Source organism: Mycteria americana, chromosome 7 (assembly GCF_035582795.1).
Source record: "Mycteria americana isolate JAX WOST 10 ecotype Jacksonville Zoo and Gardens chromosome 7, USCA_MyAme_1.0, whole genome shotgun sequence".
NCBI classification, from domain to species: Eukaryota; Metazoa; Chordata; class Aves; order Ciconiiformes; family Ciconiidae; genus Mycteria; species Mycteria americana.
Genome location: NC_134371.1, coordinates 24,359,979 through 24,380,087, shown reverse-complemented (window position 1 = coordinate 24,380,087; position 20,109 = coordinate 24,359,979). Strand labels below are relative to the sequence as shown.

At 36.0% G+C, this 20,109-nt stretch overlaps 1 protein-coding gene across 3 annotated transcripts in view; it reads right to left on the bottom strand.

The window, feature by feature from the left end:
- The window catches only part of PIK3CB (phosphatidylinositol-4,5-bisphosphate 3-kinase catalytic subunit beta), a 115,401-nt gene that overhangs the window by 6,846 nt on the left and 88,446 nt on the right, over positions 1–20,109 (bottom strand). For all 3 annotated transcript variants that reach the window (XM_075507406.1, XM_075507405.1, XM_075507404.1), the window contains 7 exons: positions 19,197–19,385; positions 13,465–13,586; positions 11,231–11,374; positions 10,167–10,266; positions 7,551–7,729; positions 6,786–6,895; positions 6,387–6,465 (listed from right to left, as the gene is read on the bottom strand). In XM_075507406.1, the coding sequence (XP_075363521.1) occupies positions 6,387–6,465; positions 6,786–6,895; positions 7,551–7,729; positions 10,167–10,266; positions 11,231–11,374; positions 13,465–13,586; positions 19,197–19,385 (923 nt within the window). The remainder of the gene's footprint in view (positions 1–6,386; positions 6,466–6,785; positions 6,896–7,550; positions 7,730–10,166; positions 10,267–11,230; positions 11,375–13,464; positions 13,587–19,196; positions 19,386–20,109) is intronic.

Genomic DNA, 20,109 nt, shown 5'->3' with positions numbered 1-20,109 from the left:
AAATAAAATTCCAGATTAAATTTTGGCATAACAGGTATTAGGTAACCAAACAGTTTCTCTACCTCAGCGGTAACACACAACTCAAGCAGCACAAGTACTAATAACTGTATAGTTGAAGATTCTTCTCTACTGGCAACAAAGCGAACTGAAAACCAGATTCAACAGGGTATTTAGAGAACACCCAACTTCAAAACAAAAAAAGAAGTGCAGATTTGAAACCTTCTTCCCGTTTCTATTCTACTTTCCAATTAAAAACCCCAAATCTCTAGCCCAGAGGGTCCTTCACAATGAACAGAAGGGTATCTGTAATTACCGAACACCAGCATTCGTGGTACAAGGAAGCACGGCCCATCCTTATCACGACACGACAAATGTAAGCCAAATATTGCCAGGTTAAAGTGCACGCTGGCCTTCTTCCATGGCATTTCAACCCACCCTATTTGCAGCTTAACCGGGCACATGTCCAACAGCTTCCCCTTCAAAAGCAAGCAATGATGAAAGCCTTCAGCCCCTTGAGGACTGTGTGCTTACAACTGGAGGAAAAAACATCCTTGTCAGAGAGACAGTTTGACAGGAGTCAAGTTAGGGACAAATCCTCTGGGCCCTTTCCATCTCATCCTGGTCTTTCTGACTTCAACATCTGTCAGCAGGATATGCTCCCTGTTTTTTAATGCCAGTAAAGACCACAGACAGATCAATACAGTAATCCTGGCCAGGACAGAAAATTTTCTTCTTCACTCCATTTAATACTGTTCTTTATCTCAAGAGTTTAATTATCCAAAGCAGTATCCTTCCAAATAAACTACCAAGTTCTGGTAATTTATCAACACATCAGGTCCAATGGTTCAAAAGTAATGACAGTATTTAGACTTGTAACAAATATATTTTTCAATATGTTTGTGAACTCTGTTTTCATTCATACACAGCTGCTTAACATCAGACTTCACACACGTTAAAGGAGGTGAAAATGAAAACTCGCTATAAATAGGCCGTGAAAAGAAAAAGTAGTTTGGAGAACTCCCTCTATCTGCCCAAAAAGTAACCAAGTACTAAATACCTTTATGACAATTTACTTTACAGGCAAAGGTCACTCAACATAGATCAAACTCCTCAAACTTGGGATTTTCTGTTGCTCTGTTATGTTACTAATTTCTCCCTTAACACAATTTCAATGCTATAATATAGGTAAAGCAGCAGAAATACTTTTTGATGCAAGGATGACTCTCCTAAGAGTGCAACACTCCAGACCCCACAGCATGCTTGGGAAGACAGATGTTATGCTCCTCTGCTGTGACATGTATTTGTAATATTTAAACATTCCTCACAGAAATAATAGAAAGTTATGTAATCTACTATGAGTATGCCCATACACATGACTTCAGGCATATAATTTTTTAAAGCAAAATAACTTGAAGAATTCTAACTTTTCAGGGGGTTTGAACCTCTGAAAGTCTCATTTTGTCACTCTGCATATACAACCTCAATAAAAATACCACTTAACAAGTTTATTCCATAATTGCTCATATTTAAAGTACAAGAAACAACTAGAGATTAACTACAGAAAGAACTGAGGAAGTTTGGCTGCTCATACTTACTAATGTCTTAGGCCAACAATTTCCTGCTCAATTTTCAGGTTAACAGTTTGTCTTAGAAATGAATAGGTATGGGGATTAATTAAAGGATATGCTTTTTTGGTTTTCTCATTTCTCTCTGGTACTTGACTGACTGATGTCCAAGGTAAACTGACTTTGAACCAGACTTCTCTAAATGACAGAGCAGCATTCATCTGGGGTGATGGGCTTTCCTGTCTAATGGTTGGGTCTGTACTGAGAAGCAGATGCGATTTACATCTGAAGTTTTATTCAGTTGTGCATTCCACAGTCCATCCAGCGATAGCCCAGGATGAAGGACCTACTGGAGTACGCTGTTGCATCCTCCTGCATACACATATTTCCTTTCCTGATAACAAACCCTGGTCTTGTTCTGGTATTTAGTCAGAATGCACACACGGAAACCTAGACAACAGAACACGCCATGTGTGAAAGAGGCCAGTTTACCCATGAGAAAAATTAGTGGACAGTTAAACAAACCAACCAACCAACCTTTCTCCTTCTCAGCTTTGGAGATCGCAAAACCAATATATTATTTGCTGTTCCCCTCCAGAGCTGAGAAATCCCACTGGGAATATTGTGCTTGCTTTAGACACAGACTGGGCTAAGATTTCATTTTAAATTACTACTAAATAACTGACTGCGGATTGCAATGCAATTATAAGGAAACGGATCCTATCCCAAACTCCTCAATGGCAGCCTATTTGTTGTCATTTGATCCATGCTTCATAGAAGCTGTACAATTTGCTTGCGGCAAGATATTATTGATTGGAAGAGAGGCAAACAGCAAGTGCTTCTGCTCTTACACTGGTGAAACAAGTGAGAAGCCCTGCTTTTACTTGAATGGAGTTACCAGACTTTCTGTAGTGGAAAAAAGTTGAACAGCGCAAAATCCATTATGAATCCACAAAAGGAAAAAGGGAAGCAACAGCTTCAGGGAAACTAAAGCCTCAAAGGATGATACAGGGCAAGAAGAAAAGACTCCACTCATTGATATGGACATATGAAGTTGTATTTTCCAGGAAAGCAGATCTATTTGACACTACTTTTTCGCCTGACACCATGCCTCTTACCCAAGCAAAAAGAAGCAAGCCAACAAGTCCCAACTCATGAACAAGGCAACAGAACTCATTACCATTGCTGTTAATTCATAGATTTTGCAGTTGCCTCTTCTTGAGATGCATGTAGACTGTAAACATGGAGATCACAAAGTCTTACCCTCTGAGCTGCATCCTCACGCTCCAGGCATTTGGAGTGCTATTTTTTCCAGTTCTGTTTTCAATTAAGGCCATTTCAGAGCCTTACCTTCGCAACTGTCTGCCTAATGTCTCTTTGATAGACACAGAATTGTAACCCTGCCTCAATCCCAGAATTTTATTTTATAATCATAACTATGAGAGGATGAATGGAAGGAAGACGCTCCCAGTTAAGTAAATAAATGGAAGAGGCCAATTATAGAACTTCAATTCTCACCAGGAACTTCCCCTTTCTACTTTTTTCCTTCTGAGAGAGTTTTAAGAAAAATCTTGGACATCAGAGCCACTTTTTGGTTTTCCTTTGCTGAGTTTAAAAAAATGCCTTAGTCAGGAAAAGCATATTTGATGACTCCTAATCACTATTCCTGTTTGCTAGGCATGGTGTGTGGCCCAGGCTAGAACCACAAACTAAGCTTCTGGGAAGGCAGCAAGCAAAGAATGCCTCATCTGGGATTCCACAGCTGCCAGAGGTTGTCCTTGCCCCTAAATGCTGGATCAGTCTCCTAAAAGTCTATTTATAATGACATAAATTATCTAAAGTTTCCTCAAATCGGTGTTCAACTTAACACATACTCAGCCACCTCATTGCAAACATACACTTCCAGAAACAATTTATTATTCACATTCCTACCTTATCCCATACTTCACTCAAAGGAATCTTTCTGTAAGCAGCATAACTAACGAGTTTATAATTTTACTTATCTGTGTGGGCTGATGTTATGTGCATTATGAAGCTCCCACTATTATGCTTGAACCACAAAAAATTTGAAATGAGCTCAAAGAATCTAAATGAAGTATTTCAAGTAATATTTAAATAAGTATTTCTAGCCTTATAAACAACACTTAAAAATTAAACACAAAGGATTACAGCTCTTTCACAGGCATACAAAATTGAATTTATGGCCTCCAAATGGTTTACAATAACGTGACATCCAGTATCTTCTTTAGAACTATTGTTCTAAAAAGAAGTTAGAATTTGAAAATTATATTAGGTAAAACTGGTGCATAGATTTGGCTGGAAAAGTTTCCCATGTACTAGAGGGTTGTATGATAACATTGGACAATGCCTGATCCTGTTTCTCTTTGGAATACTCTAGTATTCCTACAAAGAAGTCATGCTTACCTCAGCAAGCTTTGCAAGAGACTTTGGAATATACAAAGATATTTCCAGTCTGAGAAATGTTTTCTGACATCCAAATAGTGATTTATCAAGAAAAGAATGCAAAGTGGGACTTCAGAATGTATGTTGAAGATGTTCACAATCACTCTAAGTCTCGGTGTAAACAGCAGTAAGAGGATTGCTCACAGCAGGAAGAAAAAGTGGTTACTACAAAAAAATAGTTGAGTTCATTGCTACTTATACAACTGATTAAAAAGTGACTAGCTTACATGGGAGGAGGTATCGCCCTGGAGACTTGACTAATGAACTAATAAATAAATGAAAATCCTACAACCCTCCTCATCATTCTGAAACAAGTTTTCCAAATGCTGGAAACTCCTGTACTCGTGGTATCTTGCACAGGTTTATTACTTCATTTTGAGAGAAGTGGCTTTGCAGGAGCAGCAGAGCAAATGAGAAGATTCTTCTCAAACGGAGTATTTCTGCCCTAACAGAATACTTAATTATGAGTTTTCATTTCTACTCTAAGTTTACAACCTCACAAAACCTGCCCAAAGGAAGCAGAAATGGAAGCTTTAGCCTGAAATATGGGCGTGTTCAATACCATAAAAAGCTCTTTAGTACTTTAGTACTAATGCACTAGGACATTATGCTTTTTCTCCACTGACTTTATAATGGCTGGGTTAGAACTGCTTCATTGAAATGTCATTGAAAAGTGAAATTTTAAGGAAGCTGCAAAAGATTTGTTTCCCAATATAGTAGTGGTTCTAAATATGTCACCTTTCCTGCCAACTTCAACTTACTATAGAATCTTCTCTTACTCTTGAATGACTATCCACTATTTATCATGATTCAAAAACACAACTGAAAACATGCAGTAACTGAGATTAGCAGGTGGTAAACATAAACCAGATGGAAGTACTTTTTCTTACATATCTAATAAAGTCTTTCACTGCAGGATACTGACAAGGCTAAGAATATAAAAATTCCCATATAGATTCCAGTGATTAATCCACTTGTCATCAACTAGATGATGGCAGAGTATGTAGTTGTCCACACATCCAGACTGTAACATCCTAACTCAAAAGACAAGAGTATTATGGGAGTCAGACTCAAAAGCCTTGCTAAAGTCAAGGTAAGGACATCCACTACTCTTTTCCTCCCTCAAAGGCGGCAATTGGGTTAGTCAGGCGTGGTTTACCCTTGGTAAATCCATAGTGACTGCTCCCAATCATCGTAATTTTCTTTGTGCAGCAGCACTTCTAGAAGAGAAGCACAAGCAACTAACTTCTCCTCTCCCAAGACCCTCATCTTCATGAAGCCTGTTATGTAATTAATACAAGACGGACATTCCTCAGTTAAATTTTGTAGGAAACAGATCACAATTATAAAATTTATTTGGACAGTAATACACTCATTTGTGGCCATAGCAGCACAAACCATAAGTGTCCCTAAGAAATAAGACCAGGAGAAATAAGAAAGTGTTAAAAAGAAGAACCTGTATTTGTGCATTCCACAATTCTGGTAATTCTCAACCAAATAGTGAAATTCTATTATAAAGAATCTCAAGCCTCCTACTCCCCCACCCCCAAATAACCAGTACTTACTTAAAGCTGACTGATTTCTAGAGAGGGTTTTGCCTATTAGTTCTACCTATTAGAGAATCTTGATGGTATATTCCAGATGCGATCCTCAGCAGCTAACTTTCAGCCAGCAGATCTGTGTTCTATGTTTGTACCTCACTTGCACATGTGTATTAGAACTTAAGAGTTGTAATTCCCATAATCATTAAGTCCCCATTTTTGCATATGCCTGGAAAATCAGTGACCATTAAGAGGTAAGTTTGTTACATGAGGAGTTTATGAAACACCTCCGTTTGAAAAGGTCACAGACACAAACAAACAAAGGCACAAAACCTGCTTGCTGGACCCTCAACTCAAGAATTATCTCCTGACCTCATACAATGCTTTTTATCTAGATGATTTTCAAAGGATGAAAACAGTAAACTGTTTTCAGTTCAGAGAAGAGTGGAATTTATAATCAGCGTGGCAACTTAGATAAACAACAAGAGATATGGTGCACCAGGAAAAATATTCTGCTTGGTAATAAAAAAAAAAAATCCCAAAGTTTCACTTCACTTCTTCCGTTATTTCTTTTCATGGCTAAATTCTTTTGTAATATAGGCCATCTAGGGAATGAACTGCAAAGAGAAGCCATCTAATTAGTTAAGGTAACTGCTTTCTATAGCCTGTTCACCTTGGTTATGACAATTGAAACCTTTGGGCATTGATATTCATGTTTAGAAAGGGGACAGTATGGAAGGTATTTAAAAAACAGGAAAACTTTACTGCTAGAAGTGGACTCTCCATCCAAATAAACTAGTCCTCAAGAGATCCTTACCGAAGATCCAGACCAGCTTCTTTCCAAAGTATGTCCATCAAACGCAAAATCTGGAGCGTCAACATGTCCTGTCGGAGATCTGCAATGAAAGTTTGAAACTGCTACTTCAATTTCTCAGTGTGTTGTAGACAAACTTTCTAATGTTTATAAGGCCTTCAGAAAAAGGTATCTAAAAATACTCATCAAGCCTGAAGGTTAAAGTGGGATTAACCATAATTATATCATCATGAGTGATAATGTCTATACTTTGAAACCCAGTCAGAAGATGATGCTTAATTTGTTTACTGATGTTAGAGTAAACTACATTTATATTATGGCAATACAGAGCAACACAGCTTAAGTTCAAGTGTGGGAATGAAGAAGCAAAAGGAAAAATTTAGAATTTTTAGCATTGCTTACCATCACCATTTTTAAAGATGATCCCTACAAGATCTCCTCCAAACATTTTATTGTTGTATACTATCCATAGAGGCTTCATTTTAGAATCCATATATCTACACTTCTCAACACTAGAAGAAAATACAACAAAAGTTTTAGTCAAATAACAATAATTCAACTGAAAAGGTCTAAACATTGTTCAAAACACAACAGAACACATAGACTTCCAGTCTGGAAGTACTTAACTGTTATCTCTGGTTTCATTCTGCTACTATGCTATGAGCACTTACCAAGTTATGAACATATCTGTTACAGATGGAACATATTGGATACCGTGACTGGCATACACATATCTAATGCTTAAATTAAGCACCTGCATTTTCAGAGAAAACAGTTTTCTTTATATCCTTTCCCATCAATTTTTAGACTTTATATTTAAGTGCTGTTAAAAGGTTTAATGGCTTTCATGCTTACTGTTATAAACAGATGCCAGGAATGCAGTCTAATTCACTTTTAGGCTTATATTTAAATATATTTAGCTATGGTAATGCATTGACTAAGAGAGTATTAGGTTTCATGGTGGATCACAAAAATCTTTTAACTTAACTGATGCCTTAACCTTAGGAAGATTCCCAACAGACCTTCTCTCACTATAGAAAAAGTTCCCCATGACAGCATATCTGCTGAACAATACAGCCAAAGGAAGTTAAAGCACATACGTGTTTCTGCCTTACTGTTTCCATGCAAAAGCTACAGTGAAATTTTATTCACTCATTCTTAACTTACTGTAGTTCTGAAAGTATAACAGAAGGATTCAGAGGAGACTGGAGGTCAGAAAGTGCTTCTCTGTAAGCATTTTGTTTCAAACACGTATGCATTGCATCTTTTCCTTTTGCTTTGCTTTGCTTCATGGCATTCAGCTTAATTAGACTATTTAAAGTCTTCATTTTATTAAGGGCTTCCACCTGAAAGAAATATTTTATCTTTAAAACGTATTGCTCTGATTTTACACATAATACAATGCAAAATCCCATTTCAAAACAAAACAAAGCATTAAATAATTCTACAACTTTTAAAAAATGGAAATAATAGATGGCAATTAAGGTGGTATTCCCAAAAAAATATGAGAACAGCCTTTTCTAAGTCACTTATGTCCCAGAAATCCCAGTTTCTTAAGTAACTAACACATTGATGGGATGAAAGCCCCAAGTCACTTTTTAAAGCATGACTTGTATTTCCAAAAAAATGAATGAGGTATTTTAATGTATGATACATTTACACAAACTCCTTTTTCAAAATACAATTTTTGTCCACTAATTCAACAAAGCACATAACACAGGTGCCTCTATCCATACTAACAAAATCAAACATTACTTGAGACGAGCTATGGATGCAGATATTTAACTGTACACGTTCAGTTAGTTGCATACAATACAATACAGCCATATGACTACTTGCAGACAATTTTCACGTACGTAACTACACATACTTAACTTTTACAGAACAGAGACTCAAATGTTTGTTCACTAAAATCCTGCTGAAGTTAGGCATAAGGTAAACGCTCTAATCAGTTAAGGTGTTCCAAATAATAGTATCTCATCTAAGCAATATTGCTACCTTAAAAATATGTAAAAAGGCAAGGCAATTATTTGCAATCAATTCAGGTGGGTTTAACCCCCCCCCCCTTCTGTTTTGGAAAGTTTTCTACTGGTACATAATTTCTAAGAGAACAAACTAGTGATGTAAATGTACATAATACTAACAGAGAAAAGCCCTTCAGTAACAAACCTAGACAGCACATACAACAAATATAATTTCTACATTGCAGCTACATCTAAGCAACTTGTTAGATGAATATAAAATAGTTGTTATAAGAATCAGCTGTATTTACACTAGCCACAGTTAACATGCTCAGTAATATACATATTCTCCAGCAAAAAGCATCAATTTAATAAATTACAAAAGTGGATTTCTATACAAGGAAGCTTGAGTCTAACTTACAAGGTGCTGAGTCAAAACTTACCACTTCTACAGACAGACTGAACCCTGTCAAGCAGGATGCTGTGGAAATTGTATGCAGTTTGATTACAAAACTGAAGCAATGGAGACCTGCCAGGTCAGCCATCTGTCAAAGCCAAAAGCGCTCTGCTTTTCCACTATTCTAGGAGCTGTACAAACATCAGTGACAAGGGAGCAAAATGGAACCTGTTTTGTACAAACAGGAACTTTTTGAAGTATTTCTACTTTGAATTTCTTCCGTGTTTGCACAGTTGGGAATTTTTTTGCCCCTTCTTTGATTGTACTGACATTTGTTTCCTGTGAAGCACACAAAAACTTTACTGACCTTAGGTCTATTGCTTAAAGCTTTTCATCACCTAATCTTTTTATGATTTTGACAATACTAACAAGCATGCATGTGTAAGAGATGGTCTTTTCAATGTCCTGTAAACTGCAGTAATAAAGAGAACAACAGTACATTCCTGTCCCATATGCCTTCCAAAGCATAGTTTCAATGTAGACAGTATCAAAACTGTTAGAAATAACACGCATCAGACAAGTATCTACTGAGTTAATCTTTCTGGCCTGATACAGCCAATACTTTAATTCCAGAGAGAGAGATCATTTTTCAAAGATTTTTATGGTTGCAATCTAAATTAACTTGCTAAAACTGCATTAGAGACTTCAAACATGATTTGTGAGTGTCTCTTAATGATCTGCTGATACACTTATTAGTGTATTTAAAAGCAAACCTCTCACACATTAGAGTATTTAAAAGCAAACATATCTCTCTCTTCTTTCTCTTGCTCTCTTTTTTTTTTTTTTTTGGTAAACACACATCTATATTAACACTAAAATGAGTATTTGGGTTACTTCAACACCTCTGTTTCCAGGGAGTACTACATTATACTACAGCTTCCGGGGCTTTTGCATCACCTTTTAACAAAGCCAAAGCTGCAGGAAGTAATCCTGGAGTCATCTAGATAAAGTTTAGATAGAAAGGTAATAGTTTCTATTGAACAAGCTACCCTTACTGGGGGAAAAAGGTCACAAGTTTCAAGTGCACAGAAACCCTTCTTCAGTTAATAATCCAGACAGTCTACTGTTCTATCCAGAATACATGCATACTGCTGAAAGTATCTTGCACATCTCAGAACACTATAAAAACAGTTCCCGACCTCTGAGGCCCCACAGCACTAGCTGCTTTCTGTGCCAGGGAGGACTGCTCCATCATCCATCTATTTAGCCCTTTTATTTCTCTGTCTCACCCATGCTTCCTTCTCTTCCCCGCTCCCCAACAGATGGACTTCGTCAAGGTAACCAATATGCCCCATAGGAGCAACGGAATAAGTATTTGAGTTACAAGTTGGGCTAAGTCAAGATTTAAAGAAGGGAAATCTATACCTGTTTAGCAAGCACTTTCATATGAGCAACACTTCCTCGGCAGTAAGCTTCAAGTATCAAACCGAACTGTACTGAAACGGCAGGTATGTGAACCTCCGACCTGTAAGAAGAAAAGCTTCTCATCAGACCACAGCATTTACAGATTAGCATTCTTCAAGCCATTAAAATGAGAACAAAAAACAAACACACGCACCCCCCCAAAAAACCTCATGGTTATGTAGATAAAACAAGCCAAATTTCTTAAGAAATAACAAAACACTTATGTGCTGCGCACTATGAGGTCTGGCTGGTTTCAACGCATGCCACTTGTATCAAGGTCTAGGACTGTTCCGTAGGCAGTAATGTTAAGATGTAGCCATTAGATATTTGTTTTCAGGAACCTCTTTTATTCAAGAAAGTAGTACTGATAAGTCATAGGAGATGATACTGAGAATCAGGGCTGATGTTAAACGGCATGTTCTCAAATCTTTGTAAGGGAAAAGCCAAAATTTGCCTGAGGGAGAACACTTTAAAACAAATGACTGAACCTTATACTGGAGCCAATTATCGTCCAAAACATTTTCATGTAGTACTTGCTCTTTTTATTTAGAAATACTAAAATAAATTGTACTTTGAAGATAGAATGAACCTATAGTCCATTCTGCAAGGTATCTGCCATTCATGGAACTGGTCATCAAAAGGGCAATGACACATAAAACTGCTTTTATTTGCTGTTAGCCTCTCAGAAATAACATACATTTTTCCCAACTGTGAGGTATAAATATTGTACTTTTACTGCACGCACAGCCAAAACAAACACCAAGGTTATAGACAAACCTAACTTATCAGATAGTTAGAGCTGAATGCAGTTTGGAATACTTTCCTCAAACAGTAGATTACAAATGACTGTAATATATTTTTAATTATAGGCTTGCTCTGATCTATAAATGCCAAAGTAAAGAAACATAAAGAGGACTTGTAGGGGACTACGATAATGGCTCATTTAGAAAAATCCTCAAGAAATCATATTTGAAAGTCCAATCAGGCTCAATAGTTTCAGAAAGACATAAAGGAAAAACTCCTACCTTAGATGCCAAAACAACATCTGTCCTATTCTCCTATTAGCGAGTGCTCTCTCTAATAGAAATCTGGAGAGCGCACAATCAAGAAAAGGTTCATATTTCAGGACTTGCACAAGTTGAAGAAGATACTGAGAGAGCTCTTCATCACTAGAATGAGGTACATAAAAGCAGTTAGTAACAGAGTAACTAGATTAATGATATTCCAGAAATTCAGATGCATATGACAAATCCAACAACAGATTTGTTTCAATAGCAAGAGTGCCCCCCAATTTTTCAGTCACGTGGAGAAGGACAATAATACACAACTTAGTGCAGCTGCCAGATTGATCAATTCATCAGTAAGTCATACCTCTAACAGAATCTTAAGGCCCTCAAACCTGTAAATAAAAACCTGGTGTTCTATCATGGGCTTTTACAAGATCAAGATTTCAGCCTGAGTGCTAGCTTAAGTACCCAGGAGATTAATTATTTCAAATTATTTCAGACTGGACATTGGCTCCCTTTGACCACTCAACCTCTGACTGAGGAGCTGGACCTTTGGAACCACATAAAGAACCACTGTAACCTAGCAGTTAGCTGCAGTGGGTATGGACAAGAACTGACAATACTTGCATATACCTATCAAAGTCACTCAACTTACAAAGAAGGAGGAGACGAGTATTCATTCCACTGAAAGCAATTCAATTAACATGTCTTTAAAAGTTACTACCTGTCAGTTAACAGGTGTTAATTTATTAAGATACACCTACAAAGTGATCCATTTAGCCAAATTGTTTTGTCTGGGTTTTTTCTGTTTGTTGGTTGGGTTTTTTTTTAAATCATACTAACAACTTGAAGGTTTTTAGAAGATAAGGAAAAGTACATCATCTTTGAGAAACCAAACAGTGCCCAAATTACTCCTACTTCAGAAGTGCAAATTTAAGTATTTAGTCACAGTTCATAAACATACCTTTGAAAAGCCTCTATGCTAATTAACTACTTCAAGTAATATTCTGACATAACAAAAATAATTCCAATAATTTTCTATAAAGACCTGTATTCCTCTTTCCCCCAAAAAACCTCTCACACTTCACAGTTACGTTACTCTAGAACAAATGTGAACGTTGCTTGACCTTTTACATTCAAGTATCTTTTCTCATAAAAAAGGCCTGCGGAATTCAAATTCTCTGCCTAAAATGGAAGGAAAAGAGTAGTTGTTCTTCTGTCCATCACTTGAAGACTTCAGAGATGCAAATACTGAATTCTTTCATTCTCTCTATCTTACTCTGAAAAACTTCAGTAACTTGGTAAAAACCTTCAATTATGCTGTGTTGTGTTTATTTTCTCCTTTTTTTAAAATTTCAGCTAATAGGATCACCTTTAGGTTGGAGTTAGTTTTTACCAGCTGCCTTCATCACACTTTTTGAGGAAGTTGAAAACTGATTTCTGACACCCAGCTGAACACAACTTTGCTTCAGAGCCAGAACTAAGAATTCTGGAAATAACTCCAGATGTAACAATTCAGTATTATTAGGATAGCCCTGCAGCTAAATTGCTTGTTTGCATTTGAAAGAAGTCAAAATATTCTTTTTTCTACCCCAAAAGTCTAGCCTTGACCATTAAAAAAAATTAATTGTTACACTATTCACCACAGAGAATTTAGAATTCAAGGACAGGAAATATGCAGTAATGCTGCAAATGATAATGTTGCCCTAGGTTACAGCGAAGAAGAAAATTTTATGTGATAAAGGAAGAACTGCAGACAGCAAAGACTACTGTGAAGAACAAACAAATCACTAATTCTCTGTTTTTTTATTATATGCTACAGCTCACATTTCTATTAAATGATACAGCCAATACCTGACACTGAGTACGAGGTGGCTGGATGGCAGTTTTTAGAGTATTCAACTATTGTAATATTGTGTCCCTTTGTTACTAAAAAGTTCTCACACTATCTTGCTTTCCCTTTGTCCAAGAAAGGGGTGAACACACAACCCTCTCTGGGACAAAGGTACACTGGTGTTCTCCTAGCAGCATGGAAAATAATAATCATTGAATACAAGATGTCAGAATAAGAAGGTTTTCGTTGGCTGCCAACGTGCTTATCTAGAAATTAGACTGCTTTATTTGGTCATCTATACATGGCAGGCAGTGTGTTGAAATCCTTCCTCATTGGGTACTTTTTTTCCTGTAGACAAACAGAATGCAGTTTTTCACTCCAAAAATCTTTGCATACTGAAGTAATACAATATACTCACCTCATTTGCTTTAAACAACCCACTGCATATTCTCTGACATACTGGTCTGGATAATTGAAATCCAACAATTCTAATGCTTCTCTAGGCAGCAGCTTGGGCCATATCTGAAGGAGAGCCTGAAGCTGTTTTAAAAAGACAACTATTAGGTTACAGGTAAAGTAACTATTTAAGAAAACAGATGGGTATAACTGTCCATAAAAGCATTCATACTAACAGAAGGAGATTACAGACTGGTCTGGTTTAAAACAAAACAAAACAAAACTCTGGGAAAATGGACCCACTTCTGATTCTTACCCGTTAAAAAAATCCAGATAACTTTTTTTGCACCAGGTCTCATTTACACAGTCTGAAAAGTCTGTTTCTTCACACATAGACATGACACACAGTAAACAAAAATTAGGTAACTACAGATGTGTATGTTTTAGAAAGTTTCAGTAAAATTTAGATAATGTTAGATAATGTAAATGCTCTCATAAATATATAAATATTTTTGTAATGGTAAAAGTTTTCCATTAAAAAAAAAAGTTTAAAGAAAGTTTTTGTTGAGAGAGATCTTTACCAAAAATATTTATCCACCTCAACTGATGGAGCCTTTTCCCACATGCACTGTGCATAGTAATGAGCTTAAGTTGCAGACAGGATGATTCAGGTTAGGTATTAAAAAAAAATTCCCAATACTGAAGACAACGATGTGCTAGAAAAAGTTACAGAAAACACCAGTGTATTATTTTGGACTACTAAGAAGAAAAATGTCTAAAGTCTCAAAATAAACTGGTTTTATTATGTTTTAGTGAAGCTACCTGCTGAGGTTATATCTTTAATAATATGTATACAGTTGTATGACTGAAACAGTACACTATTACTCAAAATAAACAAGCTTGAATGTGTGCAGTATATCAACAGCAGAAGGTTTTATCCTCTCTGTAGGAACTCATGATAACTCAAGGAACTCATGATATCGTAACTCATGATAAAAATACTCTTTCCTACAAATTAGATAATACAGGTATTTCATATTTAAATAGGAATTTATAAAATCCGAATGATTAGGAAGATCTTATTTTCCTCCTGATTTAGTAATCCTTTTACACCAACAGTGAAAATCTCTGTTTTCAACTATGGCATAGAATCATAGACTGGTTTGGGTTGGAAGGGACCTTTAAAGGTCATCTAGTCCAATGCCCCTGCAATGAGCAGGGACATCTTCAACTAGATCAGGTTGCTCAGAGCCCCGTCCAACCTGACCTTGAATGTTTCCAGGGATGGGGCACCTACAGCCTCTCTGGGCAACCTGTTCCAGTGCTTCACCACCCTCATTGTAAAAAATGTCTTCCTTATACCTAGTCTAAATCTACCCTCAACTAATTAGTTCAAATAATGCTTCCAGTTCAAGTATGACAAACACATACAAGTTCATAGTCTCAACCTGCATTTAACAGGCATGTACATAACACTATTTAAACACCTAGGGGGCCAGATTCTGAACTGGTTCATCTGTGCAGTTTTGTTAAATTTCAGAAGGCAAGAAATGGGCACAGATCAATCACAAAGCAAAGCCAGTGGCCATTCTACAATTCCAGAAGTGGAGGAAAGAATCAATTAAACTGCTTTCATGTGCAAATACCGATATGAACACATGCAAGATTCATAATGATACAAAGTAAAACTAAATGTTTTTAAATATGGATGTCGTATTCCCACAGAAACATATACACAAAATTTATTCAATCCATAGCCCAGTAAGGGTCAATGACACCATCAACACTTACATATCATGAATACTTGTTCTGAAATTCTGAAATACTAACACTGAGCAGATACTTAATACCATAAAACAGATGTTGAAAATGCAAGCAGCAGCTATGCTTGTCAGACACGCAATAAGAAACTTCAAAACAAATGTATTAGAACTTCTAGACAACCTACTTCAAATCAGGCACAGAACCAACAAAAATACAGAAACATTTTGTTAATAATGATCGATCAAAATGACTGGAGAACCTGAAATACAGTCTGAAAAGACAAATCAAAGTGGCATTACATATCAGGCATATATCAGGCAATAAATTTTGAAAGTCATGGTCTACAGCTTGTACATTAACTGTGAAGTTTATTTGAAGATAGAGACCTCCTCACTTTGCTGAAATTATTTCTTACAATGAGAAAATGTAAAGCGGTATGAGCTTAGAGGAAGCAAGATCCAAATGACCTATGAAACAGCCAAGAAAACTCCCCAAATACCTACTGCTCTGTTCGCATTCTGCCTTGGAACTTTCATTAAGAGAGAGGTGCAGTCCAGCTAGCTCTACATCCCAGGTGCGTTGCACACTTCTCAAAAGTGCAGGTGAAAGGATATCAGAAATACTTGTTGCATTTGGACAAAAGAAACTTGCACCATGAAATGCCCTCATCTGCTCTGGCAACAGAGAGGTAACTCCGAAGAACTTCTAAATACATCTCATTTGTAAAGAAATTTTAAATTTCAAAATATGTGTTTCAAGTTCTTAAAATTTCTCTGCAATATCAAACGTGCTAAAATGCTACACACATGCATACTTTTCCTCTCACATGGTTTGCAACTCTTGACAAGCTGTGAGAAAACAAGGAACTTCAATTCTCAGCAACAACCTAAAGGTTTAGAGAAAACTCAAGTCTGACTGGCCTTGGTATGTCTTTTTTTTTTTTAAATGAAGAAATAACCCTGATTTCTTCCCTAACGAGACAAGTTCACTCTAAGAGACAATGCAATTAAGCACAGGTCAGTATTTTTATTCCAGTTATTTCAAATATTTCAAAAGTTAACTGTCTGATCAGCTGTCCTTTCTCTAGTTCTCATTAATGATAGTGTCACTTCACTGAAAGTGGGCAGATTTTTTATTTTTTTTTTTAAATAATGACTAACTTCTGTTTTGAGCATAAATACTGCCTGTGAATTCTAACAAGTTCTGCCACCCTACTACTCTGCTGAGCGAGGAGGTTATGGCAACAGTAAGGGCAAACACCTTCAGAATTCCTTCAGTGCAACTATTCTGGTAAAATATTGCAATACGATGAAAGCTTACACTAAATCTATATGGTAAATAATACAATAAAGCTGCTTTAATCCATTCTACATAACTTTAATCTATTAGTTCAGTGATCCATAAAGATGGTCTATAAACAAATATAATACTCTATTTATAAAAACACCTTACTACTTTTGATCTGCATTAATAGAAAGAGGAATATAGTTACTTAGTTCATTTTCTTATAAACAGCTGGTGTTTGGTTGTTTTTTGGAGGTGGGGTTTTTTTTGTCTTTGTGTTTGGTTGGTTTTGGAGCTTCTTTTTTTTTTTTTTTTTTTTTTTTTTTAAACTTTTTGCCTTAAGTGTCAAACTTTCCCTGAAATACTTACAGCTCACAATAGGCATTAAAAAAACATTCTAGTACCACAGCATGTATGTTGTAGTAGCACAAATATTGCAATGTATAGCTAGTACTATATATATTTAATTTTAATGAGAGGTAAATTATGAGGCCTGCTAATGTTGGAATTTATAAAATTCATGAGTATGTGTCTTGCCTCACCTGAAAAGATAAGTCATTGGGAATGCTTACATGTCTATGTATTACAGAAATATCTGGTATGTTTAAGGAGAAGGTCTCATTTTTCAGATAGACTATTCTTGCTGCCACAAACAGTATTAAAATATAAACCACACTATTGTCTATACATAAGCAAACATAAATACTACATTCCTTCCAGAAAGTACACAGTAACAAGGAAGATGACTATGTATTTTCAGCCATCTGTTTAAATAAAATACTTTATACATATTTTTAAATATTCTCAAATTTAAAGGACTTTGAGTTGTCAGCTAATATCCATACTCCAAATAACTTTTCAAAACTCTGCTACCAAAGGCCGTATTTCAAAACCCCTAGCAAGCAATCAGAATGCCTTTTCCTTCACATATTTTAATGAATAAACAAATACCTGTTTATATTTCTACAGTTTGTATTTCCAGATAACTTTTAATAATGAACAATAAATTCAGAAACACATAATGGAGTTACTAAAGAACAAAGGATTCTTGCATGTGAAAGAACACAAGTGAGCAAGGAATGTGTGAGTGCTACATTTTGTTAGCGTCGTGTTCATGGCATGGACAATGAGTTAGGATGAAATTCCATTTATTTTTATAAGTTCACAGAACATATACATCTAGCTGGTAGGAAGGATGTAGTAGAAAATAAAATCTATGCTGGAGACAAACTAAGATTCTGACTGACTGGATAATCACAAAAATCACATGACAAATAGATGGAAGTCAAGTTTTCATGGAGTGGTTTCCTCCTCTTCCGAGAACATCTAGCTGGTAACAGGTGAAGGTCAAAATCCTAAGCTAGAATAGAAATTTATACTACCAATCATAATCCTTCACAGCAAATTCTTTTTAGCTCAAAGTCTTTTAAAAATTTTTTTTAAAAAAGTTTAAATTTTAAAAAATGAAACTCGTGGAAAGACATAAATATTATCTCAGTGTAACAGCATGCAAGAAGTTGAGCATCATTTAAATGTGCAATTCCATCAGGATAAGCAGATGAACAAAACAACGTCTGGATTCACCCTTTAGAGTGAGTACTGTGCTTGTTAACACTGGCCAGATTTTTATAGTTTTGCCCAACCTGCCCTGTACACAATCAGACTAAAAAGTTCCAATACAAATCCAGGGATCTGTTATTTTATTACTTTTCAGTCAGTCTATCAATCAGGAATGGTCTCACTATAAACTCATATAATTTTTCCTGTATCAAGGTTTTACCTATTGCCAAAAACATCACAAGAGTTGGATTCTATTTGGGTAAATACAGAAAAAGGCAGCTACACCAACTTCTTTACAGTATAGTGAAATAACGTTGTACATCTATACAGCAAACAAATGATATAATTTTACTGAAAATGTCATCTTGTATCACAGCACTGGTCTTCAAGTCCTTAATTACTTACAGTTACTTTAAAGGAGAACCTATTTGGTCAAACAGCCACCATGATGAGAATGAAGTATTTTGTACCACTAGCAGGTATCGTATCTCTTTGAAAAATCATCTGTCTGCCTCAAAGAGGTTTAATTACCCAGTCTGAAATGTGGATTTTTATAGTCTTTGAGCAGTTTAACAATTTTGATAAGAAGCTTTATTTCAGATCTTGATTTACAAACTTAAATTTTTTTTTTTAAATAACCTTATAAAAGAAGTTCTTACTGTGAGGGTGGGTCAAACACTGGAACATGTTGCCCAGAGGGACTGTGGAATCTCCATCGGTGGAGATACTCAGAACTCAGCTGGACACAGTCCTGCTCTAGCTGACCGTGCTTGAGCATGGGAGTTGGACTAGATGATCCCGTAAGGTCCCTTCCAATCTAAACAATTCTGTGATTCTGTGAAACTCCTTGCATTTGAGATCAGAGTTGAGCACAAGATTTTAAAATTAGCCTGTATAAATAATTGCTGTGCTTTTCTCATCATTCAGAGGACCTCTGAAACGCATTTTGGGTTTTGTTTTTGGGTTTTTTTTGTTTTTTTTAAGATCGTAAGTTCTTGCTTACATGTCCAGGCCACAGAAGGTAGACAATGAACTTTGGTTTATACAATAGCACCATTTCAAAATGTCTATACTTGGGAAAGAAACTCTATTTACTCATGATTGTAGTCCAGCATTTTTCCCCACCATCATAGTCTTTTCCCTTACCTGAGCAACATCTTCAAGTTTGTTCCATTTTAAGGAGAGCAGCAGTTTTGGCAATGATTGTGGAAAATTTTCACGACAGTCGTATCGCAAAGTCCAAATAAGATCCATTTCATTTTCACAGAGTTGAGATAAAGGATCTCTTTCCATTATTTCTTTTAGCACAATATAAAACTTCTTACCACCTCGACCCTAGAAAATGAGAAATGTAGAATGTTTTGATATATTCAGTAAGATTCTTATACTTTAGCTCAAATACTAGAAATCCTACACCAGGAAGAACGTCAGATAAGACTCATGAAACACAGGGGAATGACTACTATGCCTTTCTTTCAGATTTTTCTTAAGCTGTAAGAACTGTAACTAATAGATTAAAAATTCAGTGTACAGAAGTTTCTGAAAAAGTAACTAAACTTTAGAGTTAATGACACTAGATGGCAATATTTCTATTTTCCAACTCTAACATGGAGAACTTTAGTTTAGGATGCATATACTTTCTCCTTTTGTTTTTCAAGTGAGCAAATTTAATAGATATATGTATGATTTTTTTTTTTTATTAAAAGCCAAAAAATACTTTTCCAACAATAACCAAAGGGAAGTACATTTGCTAAGTATACAAACACGTAATTTTTTGTCTTCTAATCCAGACTTGTCTTTTCCAGACATTTTGCTCCATTTTAGATCTCTGAAACATTAGTACTGATTCTGTATATCAGTTTGTATGAATGAATCTTCACACTGGCTCAGTTAATACCTTCTGTCCCCAGCCATGCCCTTACGCAAACTGCAAGGGCAGAAATTAAAGCAATGATATCAGCAACAATAGCATTCCATATATTAATGGGAGACAAAAGAAACTGCTGATTCTGGGTAAGGAGGTAGTAGTTGAAGGCAATAAATGAGTTTCAATACATAT